The following is a 25,285-nucleotide window of genomic DNA, read 5'->3' on the forward strand; positions in this document are numbered from 1 at the left end:
TTTTTGAGACTGAGTCTCGCTCTCTCCCCCAGGCTGGAGTGCAGTGTCGTGATCTCAGCTCACTGCAAGCTCCACCTCCCGGGTTCATGCCATTCTTCTGCCCCAGCCTTCCGAGTAGCTGGGACTACAGGCACGTGCCACCATGCCTGGCTAATTTTTTGTAGTTTTAGTAGAGACGGTTTCACCATGTTAGCCAGGATGGTCTCGATCTCCTGACCTTGTGATCTGCCTGCCTCAGCCTCCCAAAGTGCTGGGATTACAGGCGTGAGCCACTGCACCCGGCCGATGGTGCATATATTTTTAAAGTTAAAAAAACTTAGTATTGTTCTGTTTTGTAACTTTTTCTTAATGTTTTCCTAACACTATATTTATACTTACAGGAGTTGGTGGCTGGGTCATAGTCCTTCTGGCAAATGATTTTAATTTACTTAATTTTTTCCCTGTTTAAAGACTTTTCATGTTTTGAATAGTTACTTTTCCATCTTACTGTGTGTGTAGACCTCACACTGTAGTGAAAATCTTCAGGCGTTTAGAGTTTTTCTTTGTTTCAATTTCTTTTTTTAGGATAAATTCCCAGGAGTAAGGTCAGGAGATATACATAATTCTGTGACTTTTGATACATTGTTTATTTTACTTTGCAAATAGGATTTTAAATAATTTATAGTACTACCATTGTGTATTTGAGTAAATAACTTTTATACAACCTCATCTATGTTGGATCTTGTCTTTTAATTGAAGACAGCTTAATACAGGTTGAGCATCCTAAATCCAAAAATCTGAAATCTGAAATACTCCAAAATTGAAAACTTTTCTGAGTGCCTACATGATTCTCTAAGGAAATGCACATGGGTGCATTTTGGATTTTGGATATTTGGATTAGGGATGCTCAACTGGTTATCCATATGTTCTAAAATCAGAAAAAATTCTGAAATACGAGACACTTCTGGTCCCAGGCGTTTCAGATAGGGGATACTCAACCTGTAGCTGTTAAGTGGTACCTCATTGTTTTAATTAATATTGATTTCGCTGCATGTCTTCATATTTGTATTGTCTTGTGGGATCTGTCATTTATATCTTCTGCTCTTAAATATGCTTTAGAGCTTATTGTTTATTGATTAATGTCTTCTCTTTGTGGTTTCTACTATAAAAAACGATGTTCCTGATTTCTAAGTTCAAAGGAAGTTAACATTTTAATGTGTATGTGGTCACCAAGAAGGGCTGATCTAATATGCACATTTTCTACCTGGGGAAGAAAAACTACTCTGTTACCAAGTAAGCAAGCTGTCACGAGCCCTTTCAGATGTCGCAGCAATTTGTAGTATGGGTAGATCTGTAACAGCTGTTTTTTTTGTTTTTTGTTTTTGTGACCTGATTATTGCTGCACTCTTTATGATGAAAACAATTTACCTCAAAAGTTGACAGGAACACATTTGTAACTTGATTCAATGAGAATAGTCAGATTTCTCAAAACAGCTTCCCAGAGGCTTTAACTCTAGGGAACCCCATTTTGCTTGGTTCCTTATGGGAAAAGAGCTAATGAAGTCATCTTACATTCTTGAGAATATGGTATTTAAAGAACATAGAGTGTCAGGAAAAGGCATTTTGGAAGTAAAGTTATGACAGATAGTTTAAAAACATTATTTCTTTATGCTTACTATTAATTTATGCCTGTTTGCTGAAACCTCATCTACCTCAGTTCATAATCATCCTTTTCATTTCTGAATTTCCATTTTACCCACATTCTCATTCATGTAATAGAGTACTAAATTGTTCTTTTATATATATATATATAGAGAGAGAGAGAGAGAGAGAGAGAGAGCGCACGAGCTTTTGAGACAGGCTCTCACTCTGATGCCCAGGCTGGCGTGCAGTGACCTCCTGGACTCAGGTGATCTTCCCACTTCAGCTTCCTGGGTAGCTTGGACTGTAGGTATATGCTACCACTCTTGGCTACCTTTTTGTATTTTTTTTGTAGAGACAGGGTTTTGCCATGTTGCCCCGGCTGGTCTGCTCTCAAATTCCTGGGCTCAAGTGATCCCCCTGCCTCGCCCTGCCAAAGTGCTGGGATTATAGGTGTGAGCCACCATGGCCTGGCCTGAGATTTTTGTATCTCTCACATACTAAGCATACAGTGGGCTCTTTTTTTTTTTATTGATGTATTCATATACCATAAAATTCACCCATATAAAATGTACAATTCAGTGGTATTTAGTATATTTGCAAGGTTGCGCTGCTATTACCACTAATTACAGAAACATTTTTATCACCTGAGAAAGAAACCCCATGCCTTTTTCAGTCACTCCCTATTCCCTCTTCCTTAGCCCCTGGCAATTATTCATCAACTTTTTGTCTGTATGGATTTGCATATTCTAGACATTTCGTATAAATGGAATTATATGCTATGTGGTCTTTCATGTCTGGCTTCTATCACTTAACGTAATATTTTCAAGGTTTATTCATGTGGTAGTGTGTATCAGTACCTCATTCCTTTTGATGGCTGAAGAATATTCCGTTCTAATGTAGTGGACTTTTAAGATGTGCTTCTTAATTGCTTGTTTTTAATCATTCCTAACTAAATTTGAGGCAAGATAGACAAGAAAAACACTCTCAACAGACATTTGTCTTCCATATCTTACAGTAAGCATCCAGGGAAGGCACAATGTGTATGAATAAAAATGGTATATGGTTATCGTATTTTCATCATTGATTTCTTAAAGAATCAATTTTATTGTGTACGTGGTACATTCTAGAAAACTTAAGCATAGATGAGTTCCTAAAAATTCACATAGTCATCCCACCACCAGGGCATAACTACTGTTAATTTGGTGAATATAGTTTCAGGCTTTTTTCTGTGCCTGTAGATGTGTATGCATAATAGGGTACAGTAAGCACTATTTTATAACAAAACAAACATGTATAACTGAAATATTTTAATAAAATGTTTCATTTTTTGTTCATTGCCTTCAAAATATTTTCGTATCTGATGGAGGAAACTTCTTAGATTTAACAGTTTTATTTTTTATCTTTAAAAATGGTGGATTCTAGGCCAGAATTGTTTTCTGAAGGACTTAGTTGATAGAGTAGCCTAACATTTGTTTTCTAAGTAAAATTTTCAACATGCTGATAAAAACTGCTTCACTAAAATGAAACAAGTGAATTCATTTTTTTATTAGAAAATTCAATTCCTTTTTGACTAATTCTTTTATCATTTTGTAATACAGTAAATTTGTAAAACAAAGATAAAAGGATGCTAGCAATAAAAGAACATGTGTGCTTGCATTTTCTCATGTTAACATGATAGGTTAGTAAAACCAGCCTCTCTTTCTATTATTTTTCTTATTTTTTTGTTCCTCTTCCAAGTAAAGGAAGGAAAAGGGAATTGATACATATTGGAAAAAAATAACCTTTATAACTTGAGGATATACTTATGTCTGTCATTAGTTTCTTGTCAATACCATTTTCCCTCTCAACTGGGCCATTCCCATCAATTAAAATGATCTGTAAAAACTCTCATCTTGAGATAAAAAGGAAACACTCCTTTTACCATACTGTGTCTCCTTCCCTAGGTGGCTCCATTTTCTCTCCCTTGGGTTAGGCAGAACACACTGGAAGAACTAGTTGTCTGTACTCTGCCTCTGCTTCCTTCCCTCAGGTTCTCTAGCCTGTTCCTGCCAGGTCCTTATACCCATGACTCAGTGCTGGTCAAGGCAGTCGGCAGCTTCCACCTTGCCAAGTCTGATTGTACACTTTTGCATCTTCCTCCCTCACACTTTCTTCGCTTGATTTCTGGTGTCCTGCACTCTTCTGGACTTCTTCCTGTCTTTTTTTGGTGGCTCTTTCTCAGTCTTCTTTGCTGGATCCTTGTCCTTTGTGGGATCTCTGGAGGTTGCTTGATTAGCTCAGGACACAGTCCTCAGTGTTCTTTCCTGTCTCTAGCTGGCCCTAGCTGCTCTTATCCAGGCTTAGGTTTTAAATGCCTCTACATGCTCATCTCTTGCTTACTCATCTCAGTCAAACTTGCGTATTAAACAGCCTTCTCATGCCTCCATTTGAACATTCCATGGGTGTCTCATATTTAACATAGAGGCCTCATCCTGCGGGCCCTTCCCAACCTGTTCCTCCTTCCTCACCTTGTACCTGGTGCGTAGGTAGCAGATCCAGAGTCACTCTTAATTTCTCTCTACTTTCACATCCCACGTTCTGTCCACCAAGAGAGTCTTACTAGCTCTACCTTCAAATAATAATGCAAATCCAGCCATTTTCACCACCTTTGCTGTTAACTTGCATTCTGTGTTACCATCATATCTCATTTTGTGTGTGGCATTTACCTCTTATTTGGACTTTCATGCCTGTCCTCCTGTAGTTTGTTCACATAGTGAGTTTTTTTAATGGCATGAATAGCTACCCTGTTCAAAATCCTCCAGTAACCTTATTTTTAAAAATTGAGATATAATTCACATACTGTAAAACTAATCATTTTGAAATATACAATTCAGTCATATTTAATGTATTCACAATGTTGTGCAACTATCACCACTAATTCCAGAATATTTCCATCACCCCAAGAAGTAGCCCTGTACCTATTAGCAGTCACTTCCCATTTCCCCTTTCCGCAGCGCCTGACAGCCACTGATCTACTTTCTGTCTTTAACAATTTGCCTCCTGTGGGCTTTTAGATTAAAATCCACAGTCCTCGCTCTCGCCTTAGACAGTGGTTCTCAGGACGTGGTTTCTAGACCAGCAGTATCAACATCACCTGAGGGCTTGTTAGAAATGCAGAATTTTCAGTCTCCATCCCAGATCTATTGATTTAGGAATTCTTGGGGTGGAGCCCAGCAATCTCTGTTTAACAACAACTCTCTGTCCACACCAAAGTTTGGGAACCTCCAGCCTATAAAGACATGCATGATCTGGCTTCTGCTTGCCTCCTTGAATTAACCCTTTCCTCTTGCTCCCTCTGCAGTGACCTTCCTCTTGTGCAAATGTGACAAACTTGTTTCCTTCTCAGGGGCTTTAAATGTGTTGCCTCTTGTTGGCACATTCTTCTCCCAGACCTTAGTTGGGCTGTGTCCTCACTTCCTTCAGATAGTTGCTCGGTTGCTCAAGAGCCCTCTGACTGCATAGTACAGAGAGGAGGGCTCCTGTGCTGGGTGTCTTTTTTTTGCCCCTCTGCATTCACTTTTCATCTTCCTCCATCCTGCTTTTGTGCCTTAGGAGGTTGACTTCTCTTAATTGCATCAACTGCTTCCCTTGCCATCTGGTAGGTAGTTGGGTTTGTCCAGTGGGGAGTAGTGGGTGGACATGAGAGGGAAGGAGCCAGGTTGTGGTGTTTATTTTTTTGGCTTCCTTCCTGTGGGCTGGCTGTGTCCTTCTCCACGTAGCTTTCTTTCTCTCTCTTTGAATTTTGTACTGCCTGTAGTATTAGCTGTTTAGTAAAGATTATTTCTGCATTAGAACAGAGACCATATAGTAGATGATCTGTAAATACTGAATGAATGAAAATAATATTGAAACAGAGGTAGAATGATGGTAGCAGAATGTTAGCTGAAGAAATGAGAGGACAACACACTCTGTCATTTGAGAGTATATAGCTGTGCTACGTACTACATGCCATACCGTTTAGCACTACCTGCAACAAAACTGACCATGAAAATCAGAGGTGAGATGATGGATTGTGGGCAAACTGTTGTTCTGAAAGACAGAACTAGAGGCAGTGAAACACTTGGCACCGTGTGGTCCAGATTCAGGAGAGTCTTTACCTGTATGCTCTCGAGGAAGGGACTCAATCTTGGTTTTGCCATTTAATAGCTGTGTGACCTGGATGAGTTACTTAAATCCCTCTGTGCTTCAGTGTTTTCATCTGTAAAATGCAATCACATTTGCAAGATTTAATACGTAGTGTATGCTTGTTACATAGCAGGCACAGTTCTAGGTGCTGAGTATACAACACCGAACAAAGACAAAACCTTTGACTGTATGGAGCTTACTTTCTAATAGGAAAGGCAGATAATAAAAATGAGTTAAATAAATATACCATATGGCATGTTAGTGACTGTGCTAAGGAGGGAAATAAAGCAGAAGAATGGGCTAGGGTATGTGTGTGTTTGTGTTTGGTGTTGGAATTCTAGGTAGGGTTCCTAGGTAAGGCTTCACTGAGAGAGTGACATCTGAGTAAAGGCGTGATGGAGATGAGGAAGTAAGATTTACGCTGGCATACAAAGAACAACATTCCAAATAGAGGAACAGCAAGTCCCAGCTCCCACGTGGGAACATGCCTGGTGTGTTTGACGAACAGCAAAGAGGACGCTGATAGAGCACAGAGTGAGGGGGGATTAGAAGGAGATGGGGGCCAGATCATGACTACAGCAGACCTTGTAAGCTGCTGTAAAAATGTTTACTTTTACTCTAGTACCTAGTAAACATTTACTTTTAAAATAGTAGCTCTTAGGGAACTTTTTTAAAAAAAAATTAATTTTAATTTTAAGTTCCAGGATGCATGTGCAAGACGTGCAGGTTTGTTACATAGGTAAACGTGTGGCTATTGGGGAACTTAAAGACTCGTTTTGAAGATGAGGATGCTGAGTTTCAGAGAGGTGACATTACTTGCCTAAGGTAGTCTAACTAATTATGAAGTATTCTGGAGTTTGAACCAGATCTCCTGCCTGGGAATTGACAAAAATAACATGTTGCTGGCCCAGCATTGCATACTGCTGTACAATTACTAAAATCACCACAGAGCTAATCTCCATACATGACCGGTAGAAATGGGGTCAACTCATACATGTACTGTGGATACTGGTGTTAAACCTGTGGGAAAATTAACCATAAATAGAACACATCTGTCATCATTCTTAATTATACTTTTAAATAAATGAAGCTGTTGGTTTTCCAGAAAGTAGAAGATCAGATCTCTGTTAAAGTGTGGGTAACTGGTTAAATGGAGCATTTCCTAATATTTTCTTTCTATAAAGCACAGCTTAAAGAATAGAGGATAGATCAGAAGAACAGAATTGTACCCTTACCTTCCCATTTCAGTAGGCAAGTAGATCACTTATCTGAGTCTTTTTCTTCATTTATAAAGAGAAAGTAACACCTGCTGTTTATCTGAGAGTTGATGTACGTTTCTGAGATAATGTGTCTCTGAAAGATGAAGTTTAGGGAGGTAAGGTGCTATCTCACATAATAGGCTTTTATTTGTTGATAAGGTGTGTGTTTAGCATATACTCTATTTCCAGTATTTCTGTAACTTAACACCTCTAAGCCTCATGTTTACAATGAAAAGTTACTATTTTCTAAGTGATAAACTTCAAAGCAAGTTTTCCTTTCGGTAGGGAGTATGGAGAGGTAGTATTTAATGCTAAAATGTACATTATTTGTCTCCATCACTGAATATGCTGTATACTTTGGGAGCAGCAGATGAGTGTAATTCTGTGCTTTGTTATTTTTTCCATGATTTAGTCAAGCCTTTATGACTTTTGTGTCATAATTTTGAGTGCTGCCTTGTTGCCTAAGTTGAACCCTAGAACTATGTACCTTTATGTAGTCAAAATTTAAAAACCTGAGATAATTAGCTTGAAAGCTTCTGAGCTCATACTGGGAAAGTCTACAGTGTTTTTTTTTTTTTTTTCTGTTAAAATTGTTTCAACAGTGTTCACTATTCTAATTTTTCCGGATCACCCTCTGTTTTACCTGTTCATGTGAGTTAACAGCTTTGGTTGCAGAATGTGGAGGCTAGGACTGGCTTGAGTGCAAGGGGCCACCCTTTCTCTCATGTATATCTTCTCTTACTCTGACCAAATCTTGAGGCACTGAGTCTGATGTCTTAGCCAGTTTCCATTGTCATCCCTAACCAGTTGCTGCCTTTTCGCAAACAACGTCTTAATGCAGCTTTCTCCATTTGGGGGTAATGGACAGAGACATTTAAACTGGAAGGGGAGTTGTGTGACTGTTGGTAGGCCCTCCGATTCCTGTGTGATGTTCTCGTGTCATTGTGGTCATAGTGTATATCCTACTTATTCTGCTTTTTTGCAGTCTTAAAATCCAAACTTTTCCCAGTGCTTAGCATAATTTCATTAATGATTTTAAAAGACTAAACTTGTCCCTCAAGTTTATGTTCCATAGGTTATGCATTCTTTCTTTGATTGGAATTATTTTCATAGGATGTATTTTCACTGTGAGGTAATGCTTTCAAATTATTATTATTTTTTAATCCTGATACATATTGATTTGCATGGAGTTACTCATTGAATTTAATAAACATAGGGGCTTACTAATTTGCATCACCATCAAAAATTTGCTTCCTATTTTACTTAGTTTCTTCAGCATTGGAAATTAACAAGATTTTTTTTTTGTAATTTAATAGGTGTGAAAACTTTAATTCTTTAGTAGCAGTGTTTCTAAGATACAGCGTCTTTTTTTACTAGGAGAATGATTGTTAAGATTGTTAGTAAGGTTTGTTTTTTTTTTTTTTTTTGAGTCAAGGTCTCACCCAGGCTGGAGTGCAGTGGTGCAGTTGCTTCTCACTATAAGTATGACCTCCTGGGCTCAAGCAGTCTTCCCCACTCAGCCTTCCAAGTAGCAGGGACCACAGGCATGTGCCACCATGTCTGGCTGATTTTCTTTTAATTTTTGGTAGAAATGGAGTGTTGCTTCCTTGCCCAGACTGGTCTTAAACTCCTGGACGCATGTGGTCTTCCCAACTTGGCCTCCCAGAGTGTTGGGATTACAGGTGTAGGCCACTACACCCAGCCTATTAGTGAGTTTTAAATGTAAACCTTCTGTTGGTCTCAGTGTTTATATACAAGGTCATGTAGGTGTGAGCATAACAGCTACTCATTTCTACTTAGACTTTGTTAATGAAATCTTACATTTCAAAGTAGGTATTTAATTTGCTTAAAACATTTTAGAGGTACAATTTTTTGGCTGGGCGCGGTGGCTCATGCCTGTAATCCCAGCACTTTGGGAGGCCAAGGCGGGTGGATCACCTGAAGTCAGGAGTTTGAAACCAGCCTGGCCAACATAATGAAACCCTGTCTCTACTAAAAATACAAAAATTAGCCGGATGTGGCGTGGTGTGGTGTGGCATGGCATGAGCCTGTAATCCCAGCTACTCGGGAGGCTGAGACAGGAGAATCACTTGAACTCGGGAGGCATAGGTCGCAGTGAGCCGAGATCATGCCATACACTCCAGCGTGGGAGACAGAGTGAGGCTGTCTCAAAAAAAAAAGTAGTACAGTTTTTTGAATAGTTAATGTATGCACATTATATAAAGATTAGGTTTATACAGCCCCACAAGCTCTGTTCCCATCCCCCTCCCACTTCAGAAGCAGCATGTTATGTTCTTATGTGTCCTTCCAAAAAAGAGACTATGCATAAATAAGTATATATGGATGAGGTTATCTCATCAACCTTTACAGGATTAACAGGAAGATATATTTGTGATATGGGTCCAGCATATATAAGTATTTGGCAAACAACGTGAATAAAACTGGCAAAAACAGATTTCATTTGAACTGATGTGACTGTATTCCAGGGTCACCAAGAGTTCTAGAGCTACTGCCCATGGTAGAGGCTGGGCTCCAGGTCTCCCTCAACCCCCAGTCAACACCTCATCTTTGGCTGGGTGACAGCCAGACTGTTCTGTTGTACATTTGCACTTCCAACTGAGATTTTGTTTGGAGAAAGGAATTTAAGGTGAATACCACATTAGGCAGACAGTACCAGTAACTGTCTTAATTTTCTCTCTTAATTTTTAGATGTTTCTCACCGTGTATCTCAGTAACAATGAGCAGCACTTCACAGAAGTTCCAGTTACTCCAGAAACAATATGCAGAGATGTGGTGGATCTGTGCAAAGAACCCGGAGAGAGTGATTGCCATTTGGCTGAAGTGTGGTGTGGCTCTGGTGAGAGACGCTGATGGCCTCGTGCTTCAGTTCTTCTGTCTTCTATTAATGTTGGTTTGTAGATGTGGCACTGTGTGAGTGCTCATGTTTCTCCGGGAAGAAACTGTAGAATAGCATGTCTGGCAGAACATAGTGTTCCTGATCCAGCTTTGGTATACATGAAGTCTTTTTGCTGTTTTCTTTTTCTGCAATAAAATGGAGACACCACAATATAAAATATAAAAGGTCATCTGGGATGTTGTGGTCCAATGGATAGTGCTCAACAGTGTCTTTGTATGTGTAAGCTTTACTTAATTAAAAATTTGAGGCATCCTAATTGGTTTGCCCTCTCTCAATTTCTGTAAGTTTTTAGAAGAAGCTACTCAGTGTTGAGGAACTGTAGTGGCAGACAGCAGTGGTGAACTCATGGGCATTATTGTAAGCCTTGAAATCAATCCCTCTGTATGGTTCTTTGGAGCTCTAAAATGGGATAACCTGGTTTCTTTTTGGCTCCATAGGAGTTGGTAGATGTGGGAGTAATTTTTCATCATTTCTGCCTTGTTCCTACACAGGCTGGGTGAACTCCTGCTGGTTTCCTTTTTCACCTCTGGGGATGCCAGATGTCCCCAGAGCAAGTTACACACTGTGTTAATTGAGTTCATGCCATTCATGATAGCTAACTTCGGCTGAGTTCCCCCTTCTTTTCAGGCAAGTCCTTTTATTCATCTTTGGTTGACTTTTCTACAATTGGATGTTCTAGAAGGTCTTCTGCAGTCTCTCCGAATTACTTTCTTTTCTCTTTACGTAGGAACCAGATTAGAACAATCACATGAAGAAACCCAACGGATCTTTTGAAAACGAAAATCAGATAATTTCACTTTCCTGCTTAAAACTAGCGACTTCTCCTCCACTTAGAATAAAATCCAAACTTTTAATATGAGGTTGTGAAGTTCTGTAGATTCTTAGTCTTTGCTCTTATCTGGTACCATTTTCTTCTCTGCTTCTTCCTGCAGCTTTTAAAATATTTCTTGAATATGCTAAGCTCATTCCCACCTTAGAGTCATTGGTGATAGCCATTCCCACTGTTTGTATAGCTCTGTCTCCAGATACTGTCATTGCTGGTTCCTTCTGGATTGCAGCTAAAATGTTAACCTCCTTGGAGAGGCTTTTCCTGAGCACCCTGCCAAAGGTAGCCATGAAGTTAGTTCTCAGTTATATCATCCTGATGTAATCCTCTGCAGAAGGTGCATCACTCTGACTTTGTGTGTTATCCTGATAGCTCCAAACATATGCACTAGAATGTAAACTATTTAAGGATAGAGACCTTGTTTATCTTGTTCATTGCTGTATCCCCAGCTCAAGGGGAGTGCCTTGTACCTAGCAGGTGCTGTAGAAATATTTTTGGAATGAGGAAATGAACTTCTAGCTGCTCCTGGTAACTTCCTTGCATTCAGCAAATTACCTTGCTTTATTCTTTACTGAGATAATCGAAACCATCCATTGTGTGCTTCCTCAGTTTTCTTACTCTGTACCTTAGATTCCCTCTGTGTGTCTCCCTTTTTTTCTCATTTTCATAGAGGAAGAAGCGTGCGTTCTTTGCTGGTGCTATACTCTGTTCCTTGACACTTTTGATCCCACTTATTCCTCTTGCTCACTTGAATTTAATAACCTTTACTATGTGATGATGACATGTAAAGGATTTTCTTTCTTACAACCTTTTTTTTTTTTGAGATGGAGTTTCACTCTTGTTGCCCAGGCTGGAGTGCAATGGCGCGATCTCGGCTCACTGCAACCTCCGCCTCCCGGGTTCAAGCGATTCTCCTGCCTCAGCCTCCCGAGTAGCTGGGATTACAGGCATGTGCCACCATGCCCAGCTAATTTTGTATTTTTAGTAGAGACGGGCTTTCTTCGTGTTGTTCAGGCAGGTCTCGAACTCCTGACGGTGATCTGCCTGCCTTGGCCTCCCAAAGTGCTGGGATTACAGGAGTGAGCCACCACACCTGGCACAACTTTTTAATTAAAAAAACTTTTGGCTGGACACGATGGCTCAGGCCTATAATCCCAGCACTTTGGGAGGCCGAGGAGGGTTGATCACCTGAGGTTAGGAGTTTGAGACCAGCCTGACCAACATGATGAAATCCCGCCTCTACTAAAATAAAATACAAAAATTAGCCAGGTATGATGGCGGGCACCTGTAATCCCAGCTACTGGGGAGGCTGAGGCAGGAGAATCCCATGAACTTGGAAGGCAGAGGTTGCAGTGAGCCAAGGTCGCGCAACTCCACTCCACTCCAGCCTGGGTGGCAGGGCAAGATTCTGTCTCAAAAAAGAAAAAAAAATTATTTTTAAATGACAACACCGATACGTGTTCTAGGTTTTTTTGTTTTGTTTTTCTTTTCTTTTTTCTTTTTTTTTCTTTTGAGATGGAGTCTCGCTCTGTCACCAGGCTGGAGTGCAGTGGCACAATCTCGGCCCACTGCAACCTCCGCGTCCTGGATTCAAGTGATTCGTGCCTCAACCTCCCGAGTAGTTGGGATTACAGGCACGCGCCACCACACCAGCTAGTTTTTTTTGTATTTTTAGTAGAGATAGGGTTTCATCATGTTGGCCAGGATGGTCTTGATCTCCTGACCTCGTGATCCGCCCGTCTTGGCCTCCCAGAGTGCTGGGATTACAGGCGTGAGCCACTGCGCTCAGCTCTAGTTTTTAAAAAAGGAAGTAATATAAACAGAATGGATGTCTCTCTCCTAAGCAATTCCCTTCGTCTCTTGATGTAATCACTTTAGCCAGATAATTTCTCAGACCTTTTCTCTGCATTTGTAAGTAACTGTAGAAATATTTTTGTGTTGTTTCTATATATTTTCTTTATGTAAGCAGTAGCATACATATCAGTGTTCTCCAATTTACTATTTTACCTTACAACATAGCTTGTGGATCTTTCCTTTTCAGATTAGTATGTGTAAATCTGTATCTTTTTTTTTTTTGAGACGGAGTCTCACTCTGTTGCCCAGGCTGGGGTGCGGTGGCACCGTCTCGGCTTACTGCCACCTCTGCCTCCCAGGTTCAAGCGATTCTGCTGCCTCAGCCCCCCGAGTATCTGGAACTACAGGCACCCACCACCACACCCAGCTAATTTTTATATTTTTATTAGAGATGGAGTTTCACCATGTTGGCCAGGCTGGTCTTGAACTCCTGACCTCAAGTGATACACCAGCCTCAGCCTCCCAAAATGCTGGAATTATAGACATGAGCCACCATGTTATTTTTAAATTATCACATAATTTCCCCCAGTATGCCTAAACTACAGTTGAGCTAACAATTGCTTTATTTACAAACATTTAAATTAATTATCTTGTTTTAATAAGTGCTGAGTAAAAATCCTTTTAGGAACTTCTAATCCTATGCAAGCATTTCTCTAAAGGGTGGACGCCAAAAATGGAATTCTTTGGTTAAAAGTTCATAACATTTTTTTAATTTAAAAAAAAATTTTTTTCTTCTTCTTTACTCCCCTCCCCCTCCTCTTCCTCTCCTCCTCGTCATCCTCGTCTCCCTCTCCCTCCTCCTTATGCAGTAACTGATGTGAAATATTTTATTTTTTTATTGAGACAAGGTCTTGCTGTGTCGCCCAGGCTGGAGTGCAGTGTGGTGCAGTCTTGGCTTGCTGCAGCCTTGACCTCCTAGGCTTAAGTGATCCTCTCACCTCAGCCTCCTGAGTAGTTGGGACTACAGGAATGTGCCACCACACCCAGCTAATTTTTCTGTTTTTTGTAAAGATGGGGTTTTGCTATGTTGCCTAGGCTGGTCTGGAACTCCTGGGCTTAAGTGATCCTCCAGCCTCAGCCTTCTAAAGTGTTGTGATTACAGGCGTAAGCCACTGTGCCTGGCCAGGCCACACATTTAAAAAAATTTTTTTAAATTTTATTGTGTATATTCAAGGTATACAACATGATGTTATGGGATACTTATAGGTAGTAAACAGGTTACTGTCATGAACCAAATTAACATAAAGTTTTGCACATTTGAAAATGTAATATATATTGTCAAATTTTCTTTGGCAAAGGTTATATCAGTTCATACCCTTTCCAGTTATTTCTAAATGTATTCCTCATCAAGTTATAATATTTTAACTTTTACTAAACTGATACCTGAAAACTTGACTTTTGTTTAAATTTGCATATTTCTGATTTCAAATGTGGTTGCCTGTTTTTTCATTTGTTCGTTGGCCGTTGGCTTTTTGGTTTTTGAAATTGTTTCTTTATATCCTTTGCTCATGTTTACTCTGGCTTTTTCCCTTCCCTTTTGATTTGAAGGCATTGAAAAACCATTCAGGATCTCAGGCCTATATGTGTGTTATTAAAAAAAAAAATTTCTTATTCCAAAGCTGTAACTTAATTATCTAAGTGTTAAGCCTTTCTTCTCCTCTCTTGTCTTCCTCTTCTTTCCTTTTCCATTTCCTCACTACCCACTTGTGCATTTGCTTAGTGGATATTTCTTGGATGCCTGTTACGTGCTAGGGACTGCACTTGATGGAGAGGGATAGAGAGATGAAAGTTGCCTTCAGGTATCTTACAGGGCACAAAGAAAAACAAGTATCCACAGACATTTATAATACAATGTGATAGTTGCAGTAATAGATGTGTTTCATCTGCAGGAAAAAAGGGTGCTGGGGGGCAGATGATGCATGATAGGAATGGCTTGTTCAGAGTCATATAGGCAGGAATGCCAAGGAGATACAGTCGTGTATCACTTAATGATGGTGATATGTGCTGAGAAATTTGTCATTAGGTGATTTTGTTGTTGTGTGAACATCATAGAGTATACTTACGCAAATCTAGATGGTATAGCCTACTACACACCTAGACTATACGGTATATAGCCTATCACCCCTAGGCTGCAAACCTGTACAACATGTTACTGTATTGAATACTGTAGGCAGTTATAACACAGTGGTATTTGTGTATCTAAACATGTTTAAACATAGGGAAAGGTACAGTAAAAATATGGCCTTACAATCTTATGGGACCACTGTCAACATGCAGTGCATGACTGTAGGTGTGGTTGGCACACAGGTGTTAGTAGGGAGCTTTGAGAGCCTTTGAAGTGTCTGTTTCAGTTTATGCAGGCCTATGCCTGATCTTTTGCCATCATAGGCCCATTGGGATGTCAGCCTGGAGCTTACGAGAAAGTCCATATCCTTCTGGGGCAGTCCGGCGTGGATTGCAAGCTACTTTACTTCCTTTGAGTTGTCTCTTTGCTCCTGAAACCTGGAGATGTTACTTGTTTTGAGTACAGCTTGTGTGTGTGTATTTTGTAGGGGTAGGTGGAAGGGCTACTCAGAATTTCTTTTGGAGGGGTTTCTCTCTAACTATGGTATATCCTTTTTTGGGGGTCTTAGAATATGTGTGGTTTATAAAAGGGGATGATCTGTGTCAACTCTCAGTATGTTATGTGACTGGAAGTAGAACCAGAACCGCACTTTGTTGCAGCCAAGCAGGTTAAGTTCAGGGTTGGTTCACCAAATTGGCTGCTTGAATTGAATTGAATGCTTGCCTGCTCTGTTCTCTCCCATGTTTATTTAAGGTGTTGATTACTAATAAATGTGTTGAGTTTTCTTAGGGTATTTCAACATTCTTATATTTAAAAATTATGTTGACATTACTGGAGTTTCGTTGATTTTAAGCAGTTGCTGCCTCAAACAGTATGTCTTGTTTTTATATCCAGATCCCTTGAGATTGGAAGATTTTTTTAGGACAGCTTGAGATATATTGTTTCTCCTGAGGCTTCTATTTTTACTACGTATTTAGGTGTGCCCTTCTTTTTTTTTTTCCAGAAAAATTCTGACACTGGTATTCTCACTGGAAGAAGGGCAAATATAGATACATTTTACAGCAGTAAATAGACTTTTATTTGGAAATGGATAGGTCTGATTTTTTAAAACATAGTTTGTAAAATTATAATTTAAAAATAGCCTGTATTGAAAACTACAATTAAAAAAAAAAGAGTAGGCTATTTAGAAAGTTGCTTTTTGATTTTTTTGTATATTCAGAGAATCATGAACATTAGTGTTAGAAGGGACTGTCTGATCTAATACAGATTTTACAGAAACTTTTGGAACTACAGAAGTTAAATGGCCAGGCACGGTGGCTTACGCCTGTAATCCCAGCACTTTGGGAGCCCGAGACGGGTGGATCACGAGGTCAGGAGATCGAGACCATCCTGGCTAACATGGCGAAACCGTCTCTACTAAAAATACAAAAAAATTAGCCGGGCGAGGTGGCGGGCGCCTGTAGTCCCAGCTGCTCAGGAGGCTGAGGCAGGAGAATGGCGTGAACCCGGGAGGCGGAGCTTGCAGTGAGCCGAGATCACGCCACTGCACTCCAGCCTGGGCGACTGAGCAAGACTTCGTCTCAAAAAAGAAAAAAAGAAAAGAAAAAAAAAAAAAAGAAGTTAAATGGCACGCCTGTGGCCAGCATGGAGCCCACTGGATTAGACTGCTGAGCTCCCAACAGCTGGCAGAGATGCATTACCCTTTCTAGTATTCCACCCTGGTTTGACTCTGATCGTGTGTGTGGAAAATCTGTGTTACGTCATTTTCTAAGACGTGTTTTAATGAAAAAAATTTACCTGAGATACTAAGCATTTGGTGTGTCTATAATGTATAATTTGCATGAAGGATAGATGGTGAATGATATGTTTATCTTTCTTTTACCTGAAAATAATGTGGTTTCTCCTCATTTGCTTTAGAACGTCCAGTTGCAGATAATGAGCGAATGTTTGATATTCTTCAGCGATTCGGAAGTCAGAGGAACGAAGCTCGCTTCTTCCTTCGTCATGAACACCCCCCTGGCAGGGACATTGGTAGGTAGTGCTCTGTGAATCGTGACAGATATTTAAGCTTTTGTTTTGTGCTGGTAGCGCATGATGAGAAGCCAGGTAATTTGAGAGGTGAAGGAGAGGTTAGGAAATGTAAACAGTGGAAATAGGATGAAGAGAAGTTTGACTATAGTTTTTTAATGGGGGTGGGAAGGAGTCATTAGAGTAGGGGTTTGAAACTCTAAGAAAGAGAATACTTGTTAGTCAGGGTCCCTGATTAGGTCCTTCGACAGCCCTGAGGCAGAAAGTCCTCTTAGACAAGAGGAAGGATCCCTCTTCCATAATAACAGGACAGAAATAAAACTGTGGCAGATGTGGCTAAATTTGTGCATTTTGTGGGAGTAAGTTGAGGGATTTCTCATCTAAAAACATTTGTTTTCTCTGAGGTAGGAGTGATGATGGAGGTGGGTGGGAACTTTGAGCTGTTTTGGAGATTAGGAGAGAAGGCTTACTAGGGAAGCCAGGCTGCTGGGAGCCATTGAGGCCAGTTGAGATGAGAGACCATGAGACCATACATGATTTTTCTCCAGTGGTGGTCTACAGCCCAGGTGGGTTGTAAGAAGAGAAGAAACCAAAGGTATCTAGACAAATTCTTCCTAGGCAATTGTCTAGAAAACCCAAGGTTTCTAGACAAATTCAATGGAAGGTCAGTGGGGATACCTCAGCTGGGTGGGGAAGAAGTGAAGACAGGAGGGACTTTGGGGAAAGAGTAGACAGAGTTAAGAGGCTGCGAGTCTCAGATGAAAGAACAGGTGTCGTGAGAGGAAATGAGTGAGACAGGCAGATTGAAAGGAAATAGTGTTCAAAAAACAGAAGGTTTGAATTGAAAATTTCGGAGGTAGAGGGCTTCTAGTGTTGTGGTCCCAGGTGGGGCCCTGAAATGAACCTGAATTAGAGTGGAGACGAGAAAACTAGAACTGAGAGGCTAGCATTTGGGCAGTAACGTCATCCAGAATGAAGGCAGGACTTGGAGGTGGAGAGAACAAGGGAGTCAACTGGTCACATTGTTAGTGACCAGGATTGTGACCAGAGTTTATAGATGACTGTAAGGGGAGGGTGGAGGAGAGTGTGGGTGGGAAGCAGCAGTAGACACTGGAGACACAGCCATCCCTGTGACCCAGCAGTCTTGTAGGATGTGGGAGAATGAGCAGGATTATTGGACATTATAAAAGCTCAGTTTTGGCTGAACGTGGTGGTTCATGCCTGTAATCCCAGCACTTCGGAAGGCCGAGGAGGGAGAATCACGAGGTCAGGAGATCTAGACAGACCATGTTGGCCAACATGACGAAACCTCGTCTCTACTAAAAATAAAAATATTAGCTGGATGTGGGACCTGTGATCCCAGCTACTCAGGATGCTGAGGCAGGAGAATCGCTTGAATCAGGGAGTTGGAGGTTGCAGTGAGCCGAGATGGCACCACTGCACTCCAGCCTGGCGACAGAGCAAGACTCGTCTGAAACAACAACAACAACAACAAAACCAAAATTAGCTGGGCGCCTGTAATCCCAGCTACTTGGGAGGCTGAAGTAGAAGAATCGCTTGAACCTGGGAGGCGGAGGTTGCAGTGAGCCGAGATCATTTGCACTCTAGCCTGGGCAACAAAGCAAGACTCTGTCTCCAAAAAAAAAAAAGCGCAGTTTCGTTAACTAACTGTTGCATTAACACAAGTGTCTATATGGTACCTGATCATTGGGAATGATTAAATTGAGAGTATGGGTTAGCTGAGGGGCAGAATTGACTTAGTTTGGCCCCTTCTAACCTACAGATGAGAAATGCTGATACTTAGGGGTTAAGTGACTTGTCAGAGGCCACACACACCTAGAGGCAGAGCCAGGAGTGGAACCTGAATCACCTCAGCCAAGCTACCTGGTTGCCTTTCGGTATCACTGGTGTCTTTTATTTTATTTTAAGTAAACATGTATTTTTTTCTGTAGGCTCTTTTTTTTTTTTGTAGTTTTATATTGGCATGTATATCTTATTTTTAATTTTGTTCTCTATTTACATCGCATGCACTCTTTTCTAATTAGTTGAATTTTACCCATTCATCTACCTGTTCAAATATCTTGCTGTCTAGTACTGGATAAATTATTGAATAGTCTCTCAATAGTGTAATATGCAGTTTCAGTGTCTGTAATGTGAGAATTATAATCTGAAGATAAAGGAGCTATTTTCACGTTGTCACAAAGCATCAGTGCCACATAGTGTTGAAATTGGGATAAAACAGTATTGTTTTTCAGTCTCCTTTATTAAGGTGTTAACTTACTCTTTTTGGTCTAGACCTCTCGATTAAGGATTACGAGACTGTCACCATATTCTTTTTCCAATTCAATTAGGACCTGTGACCCAGAATGTATATGAAATTATGTTTAAGGCTCTTGCTGCTTTCTTTAATTAGGTAACTGATTATACAAAGGAGAAGCTAGTTAAAGTGCTCTCTCTTTAAGACAGCAAAGAAGGCAATTATTCTGAAATTATAGAAGTTTCTTTTTTTCCTTACAGAAATATTGTGGCAGATTACCTGAGCTATTTTGTCAGATAATTGAGCTGCATTTTAAAAATAAAAGCTGATTGTATTAGAATTAGTTGTAAGTGTAATACTTGGCTCTGAGTAGACGTGTTTGTTTGTTTGTTTATTAGCAATGGGAATTTGTGCTAAGATTCCTGACAGTTATAATAGACATTTTACTTAAGTTTCTTGGGAGGTAATTTGATAATTTTTTTAATTTCTGGGAAGTACAGGTATGAGCTTAATTTAATGTATTTTAAAATTCTCTTGGTATTTTGCTTCTTATAATGTATTAGTTTAAGATATTTCCTTTTATGATACATTAAGTGGTACTGAAAGACCCATGTATTTTGACTTTAAAAATTCTTTTTAGCCAAAAAAGCAGAATATATAGTGTTTCCGGATAGTTCCTTCACAAACTTAAACAAATATTTTGCTTAAATAAATGTAGAAGTACTTCATAGTACTTACAAATTACCACAAAATGTTTGCAGTAAACCAAATAATTAAGATACTACTTGTTCCGTTTTTAAGTGCTTTCTTCTCATAATAATTTAAAAGTATTGTTAGTGAGTACAAGGATGCATTGATGTAATTTTCTTTCTTTTTTTTTTTTTTTTTTTTGAGAGTGGAGTCTCGCTGTGTCGCCCAGGCTGGAGTGCAGTGGCCGGATCTCAGCTCACTGCAAGCTCCGCCTCCCGGGTTCCCGCCATTCTCCCGCCTCAGCCTCCGAGTAGCTGGGACTACAGGCACCCACCACCGCCCCTGGCTAGTTTTTTGTATTTTTAGTAGAGACGGGGTTTCACCGTGTTAGCCAGGAGGGTCTCGATGTCCTGACCTCGTGATCCACCCGTCTCGGGCTCCCAAAGTGCTGGGATTACAGGCTTGAGCCACCGCGCCCAGCGATGTAATTTTCAACTATTTCAGTGAAGCTTTTTTTGATTTAACTACTGAGTAGCTAAATAGATGACTAGGAAGAGCAACTATCAGCAAATGGTATGAATTACTCATAGTCAGAAGTACATTAAGTTTGTTAAGTTTTCCTTCTTTGGTATGTGAATCAGACAGGTTTCCTAATGACTAGGTGGCATGTGATACTTAGTAGTGCTACGTATTCACTGTTCCATGAAATTAATTTTGCAAAACACACTGAGTTATGCGACCTTAAGTCCATTGCTATTAGAAAGTATTTTGTTTTAAGAATACATTCAACTTAAAATATCAAACAGCAGTAATGACAGAACTTGGAAATGAACTGGTTCTTAAAATATCTGTCAACTCTAGTGTTAATGCATAATTTTTGGATTTTGTCCTTAGTGAGTGGACCAAGATCTCAGGATCCAAGTTTAAAAAGAAATGGTGTAAAAGTTCCTGGTGAATATCGAAGAAAGGAGAATGGTGTAAGTTGTTTTTATCCATACTATATATACCACAGTCTATGTATTTTTTAACTTCAAATCTTATTCATTATTACTATGTTATTCAATGGGCTAAGGATGGCTCCTTTTTAAAGGTTATTTTAAATTTGTTTCATAGGAACTATTAATTTTAATGATCTCTTTATGGCTGACTATTGGAAGAAATTGTATGTTTAATGTGACACAAATTCAGAACAAAATAAATGCTGAGCAAGTTTGAGGAAGTATTTCTTATTTGGTGATTTTATTTGTTGCTATCATCACTTTATTAAAAATGGAAAATCGGCCGGGTGCGGTGGCTCACGCCTGTAATCCCAGCACTTTGGGAGGCTGAGGTGGGTGAATCACCTGAAGTCAGGAGTTTGAGACCAGCCTAACCCCGTCTCTACTAAAAATACAAAATTAGCCAGGCGTGGTGGTACATGCCTGTAATCCCAGCTACTCAGGAGGCTGAGGCAGGAGAATCTCTTGAACCCGGGATGCAGAGATTGCGGTGAGCCTAGGTTGCGCCATCGCACTCCATCCTGGGCAACAAGAGTGAAACTGTCTCAGAAAAAAAAGGAAAATTATATATTTATGCTCTTGCTATTGCATGTGAATTTGAGCATGCATCTTTGGTATATTTGGAAGACATTTCTTTTCAGAGGTCACTATTTTTAGTGCCATTAGGGATTAGCTAAATTACCTTTTTCCAATCATCAGTACATTTATAGTAGAATTCAGATGATCTTAAGTACCATTTGCTCTTACTGTGTCTTCAGATTATTCTTTTTCTTTTCTTTGACTTACTTATTTTTATTTTTATTTTATTTTACTGTTTTCTGGGACCAAGTCACATTCTGTTGCCCAGGCTGGAGTGCAGTGGCATGGTCTTGGCTCACTGCAAGCTCTGACTTCTGGGTTCATGCCATTCTCCTGCCTCAGCCTCCCAAGTAGCTGGGATTACAGGTGTGTGCCACCACACCCAGCTAATTTTTGTATTTTTAATAGAGATGGGGTTTCACCATGTTGGCCAGACTGGTCTTGAACTCCTGACCTCAAGTGATCCACCCACCTCTGCCTCCCCAAGTGTTAGAATTACAGACATGAGCCATGGCACCCAGTCTTTTCTTTGATTTAATAATCATCTTACAATGATGAAAGGATGATATGCAAATGATAAAAATGATCTTAGCCATTGTTTTAGTGCATATGGACACAATGTATCTCCTCCTCCACCAACTAGAGGCTGAGGCAGGAGGATCACTTGGAGCCAGAACTTTGAGACTAGCCTGGGCAACAAAGCAAGACTGTGTCTCTATTAAAGAGATAAACTATATCTTTATATATGTATTTTTAAAAAGCTGCCAAATGTTTCCAAAGTGATCATATTATTTTACATGCCCACCAGAGTTTTACTGTTTCTACATCCTTGCCAACGTTTGGTATGGTCAGTCTTTTTAATTTTAGCCATTAAAATATATGTGTAGTGGTATTGCTTGTGGTTTTAATTTGTATTTCTCTAATGACTAATGATTTTGGACATCTTTTCATGTGCTTATTTGCTCTCTGTGTTTCTTCTTTGGTGAAATTATTTGTTCAAATCTTTTGCCCAGTTTTTTGCTCTCTTACTGAGTTTGAGAGTTCTAATAGTCTGGATCCAGTTTTTTTTTGTTGTTGTTGTTTAATGGAGCATACTTTTAGTGTTGTATCTAAGAACTCTTTGCCCAACCCAGGGTCACGGAGATTTTTTTTTCCTTTGTTTTCTTTTAGAAGTTTTGTAGTTTTCAGTTTTACCTTTAAATCTATAATCCCTATTGAGTTAACGTTTGCATATGGTGTGAGAATCAAAGTTCATTTTTTTTTTTTTTTTTTGAGACAGAGTCTCACTCTGTCGCCTAGGCTGGAGTGCAATGGTGCGATCTTGGCTCACTGCAAGCTCCACCTCCCAGATTCAAGTGATTCTCCTGCCTCAACCTCCTGAGTAGCTGTGATTATAGGTGCCCGCCACCACGCCCAGCTAATTTTTGTATTTTTAGTAGAGACAGGGTTTCACTATATTGGTCAGGCTGGTCTTGAACTCCTGACCTCAGGTGATCCACCAGCCTCGGCCTCCCAAAGTTCTGGGATTACAGGCGTGAGCCACTGTGCCCGGCCCTAAAGTTTATCTTTTTAATATGAATACCTAATTGTATAAGCAGTATTTATTGGAAAGATTATTCTTTTTCCACTCAGTTGCTTTTGCACCTTTGTCTAAAATCAGTTGCCTCATGTATGGGGCTGTTTTTGTACTCACTATTCTGTTTCATTGATCTGTTTGTCTATTTTGACGTCAATACCACATGCATTGGTCACTGGAACTTTTATAAGTCTTGAAGTCAGATAATGTAAGTTTTCCAACTTTATTCTTCTCAGAGTTGTTTTGGCTATTCTAGATGCTTCGTACTTCCATATGAATTTTAGAATCAACATCAATTTTTACAAAAATGCCTGTTTGTATTTCAGTTGAGATTTTGTTGAATCTGTAGATCAGTTTGAGAAGAACTGCTGTCTTGACAGTATTGAGCCTCCAATTCATTGACATGGTATAACTCTCCATTTATTTGGATTTTCTTTCAGCAGTTTTTGAGATTTTGGTATATACATCTTACATATTTATTAAATTTATCCCTAAGTACTTCATATTTTTGATACTCTAAATGGTATTTAAAATTTTAAATTTATTATTGTTTCTAATATACTGAAATGTACTTGACTTTTGCATATTTGATTTTTTTTTTTTTTTTAATCCTGCGGTCTTGCTATGTAACCTATTTATCTGGTAGTTTTTTTTGTAGATTCCATAGTATTTTCTTCATAGATGATTATATTGTCTATGAAGGCAGTTGAACTTCTTTCTTACCAATCTGGATGCTGTTTATTTATCTTTCTTGTTTGTTGCATTGGCTAGAACCTCTAGGACAATGTAGAATAGATGTTGTGAGAGTGGATGTCTTTGCTTTATTTCTGATGACCCAATGTGTCCTGAATGTTTTAGTGCTATTGTATTTTTAAATGATATTCCAATGACTAAATTCTAGATTTGCTGCCAGTGCCTCAATACCATGTTTAATATGATCAAACATATGATCTTCTGTTGTAATATAAATTACAGAACAAGGTAATTCTGAATTGTTCCATTTATGTCCCTGACTGTTGAAACTATTTAATTTTAAACTTACAACTTAAAATAAAAGATTATTGTATATTAGTATGTTTTACATCTTAAAAAGTCAATGTGATGAGTATTAATGTAAGAATGGTCTGCTTAATATTATGAAAGAAAAATCACTAAGTAATTTTGTCGTAGTTGGTTCAGATGAAGCTTTTACATACACTTTTGAGGGTAGAATCTCTGTGATAGTTTTATAGTAAGTTGGGATTGTGTTTATTTGTGTTTTTACTCGTAGGTTAATAGTCCTAGGATGGATCTGACTCTTGCTGAACTTCAGGAAATGGCATCTCGCCAGCAGCAACAGATTGAAGCCCAGCAACAATTGCTGGCAACTAAGGTAGTATCTTCTTTTTGTTTTTGGAGATGAAATCTCACTCTGTCGCCTAGGCTGGAGTGCAGTGGCACGATCTCCGCTCACTGCAACCTCTGCCTCCTGAGTTCAAGTGATTCCACTGTCTCAGCCTCCCAAGTAGCTGGGATTACCAGCAAATGCCACCACACCTGGCTAAATTTTGTATTTTTTGTAGAGATGGGGTTTCACCATGTTGGCCAGGCTGGTCTCAAACTCCTGACCTCAGGTGATCCGCCCACTTTGGCCTCCCAAAGTGCTGGGATTACAGGTGTGAGCCATCGTGCCCGGCTGGTAGCATCTTCTTTTAAAAGACCTAACAGGCCACTATTGTTAATGTATGTGTAAGGCTATTTACATTCTACCCCCGTTAAGCCAATTACCTCACAGATATGAGGTGACATTGTCAACCCAAAAGCCACCTGCTGTTTGGTGCTCTTTTTAAGTCCTTACTACAGCATTTTGTAGAAATCCTTATATCATCCTAATTGTTCAAGATCTTCCTGACTCCTGATTCTAATCAAGATTAACTATGCTATGCTGGTTATCAGTCAGACAGGAAAGGTGGAAAGAGCCCTTCATCTTTGCTCCTAGGAACTACTGTGGGCCACAGCAAGAGGAATATTAAAGTTCTAACATGGCATGGTTAATCTTGGATCAGAATAATCTAATACTGTCCCCTTCTGGAACTTGGCACCAATAATGGGCTGCTTGCCTTTTTTTGGGGAACATTCTTTATCCACAAACTAACCCTAGTCCTGGCCTTGAACAAGGAAAATATAAGAAGCCACTCTGTTACCATCAGAACTGCTGCTTCTCCTGCGAGCCATAGGCTTCCAATCTGACCCAAAAGCCAACAGACCTTTCTCTGTAAAGGGCTACGTAGTAAATATTTTGGGCTTTGCAAGCTTTGCTGCCTCTGTTGCAACTACTCAACTCTGCTGTTATAAGCTGTCATGGATAATGGGTAAACAGATGGTGTGGCTGTGTCCCAATAAAACTTTACTTAAAAAAACAAGATAGCAAGCTGGATTTGGCCTGCAGGCTATGGTTTGTCAACCCCTG

At 39.7% G+C, this 25,285-nt stretch overlaps 1 protein-coding gene across 3 annotated transcripts in view; it reads left to right on the forward strand.

The window, feature by feature from the left end:
* Positions 1 to 25,285, forward strand: part of TP53BP2 (tumor protein p53 binding protein 2) — a 66,360-nt gene that overhangs the window by 14,694 nt on the left and 26,381 nt on the right. For 2 of the 3 annotated variants that reach the window (XM_017869949.1, XM_017869950.1), the window contains 4 exons: positions 9,756 to 9,903; positions 16,626 to 16,739; positions 20,578 to 20,660; positions 24,107 to 24,208. In XM_017869949.1, the coding sequence (XP_017725438.1) occupies positions 9,756 to 9,903; positions 16,626 to 16,739; positions 20,578 to 20,660; positions 24,107 to 24,208 (447 nt within the window). The remainder of the gene's footprint in view (positions 1 to 9,755; positions 9,904 to 16,625; positions 16,740 to 20,577; positions 20,661 to 24,106; positions 24,209 to 25,285) is intronic. The other variant, XM_017869951.1, reaches the window with a different exon arrangement.

This window comes from Rhinopithecus bieti, unplaced genomic scaffold (genome assembly GCF_001698545.2).
Source record: "Rhinopithecus bieti isolate Rb0 unplaced genomic scaffold, ASM169854v2 scaffold_1673, whole genome shotgun sequence".
Taxonomy (NCBI): domain Eukaryota; kingdom Metazoa; phylum Chordata; class Mammalia; order Primates; family Cercopithecidae; genus Rhinopithecus; species Rhinopithecus bieti.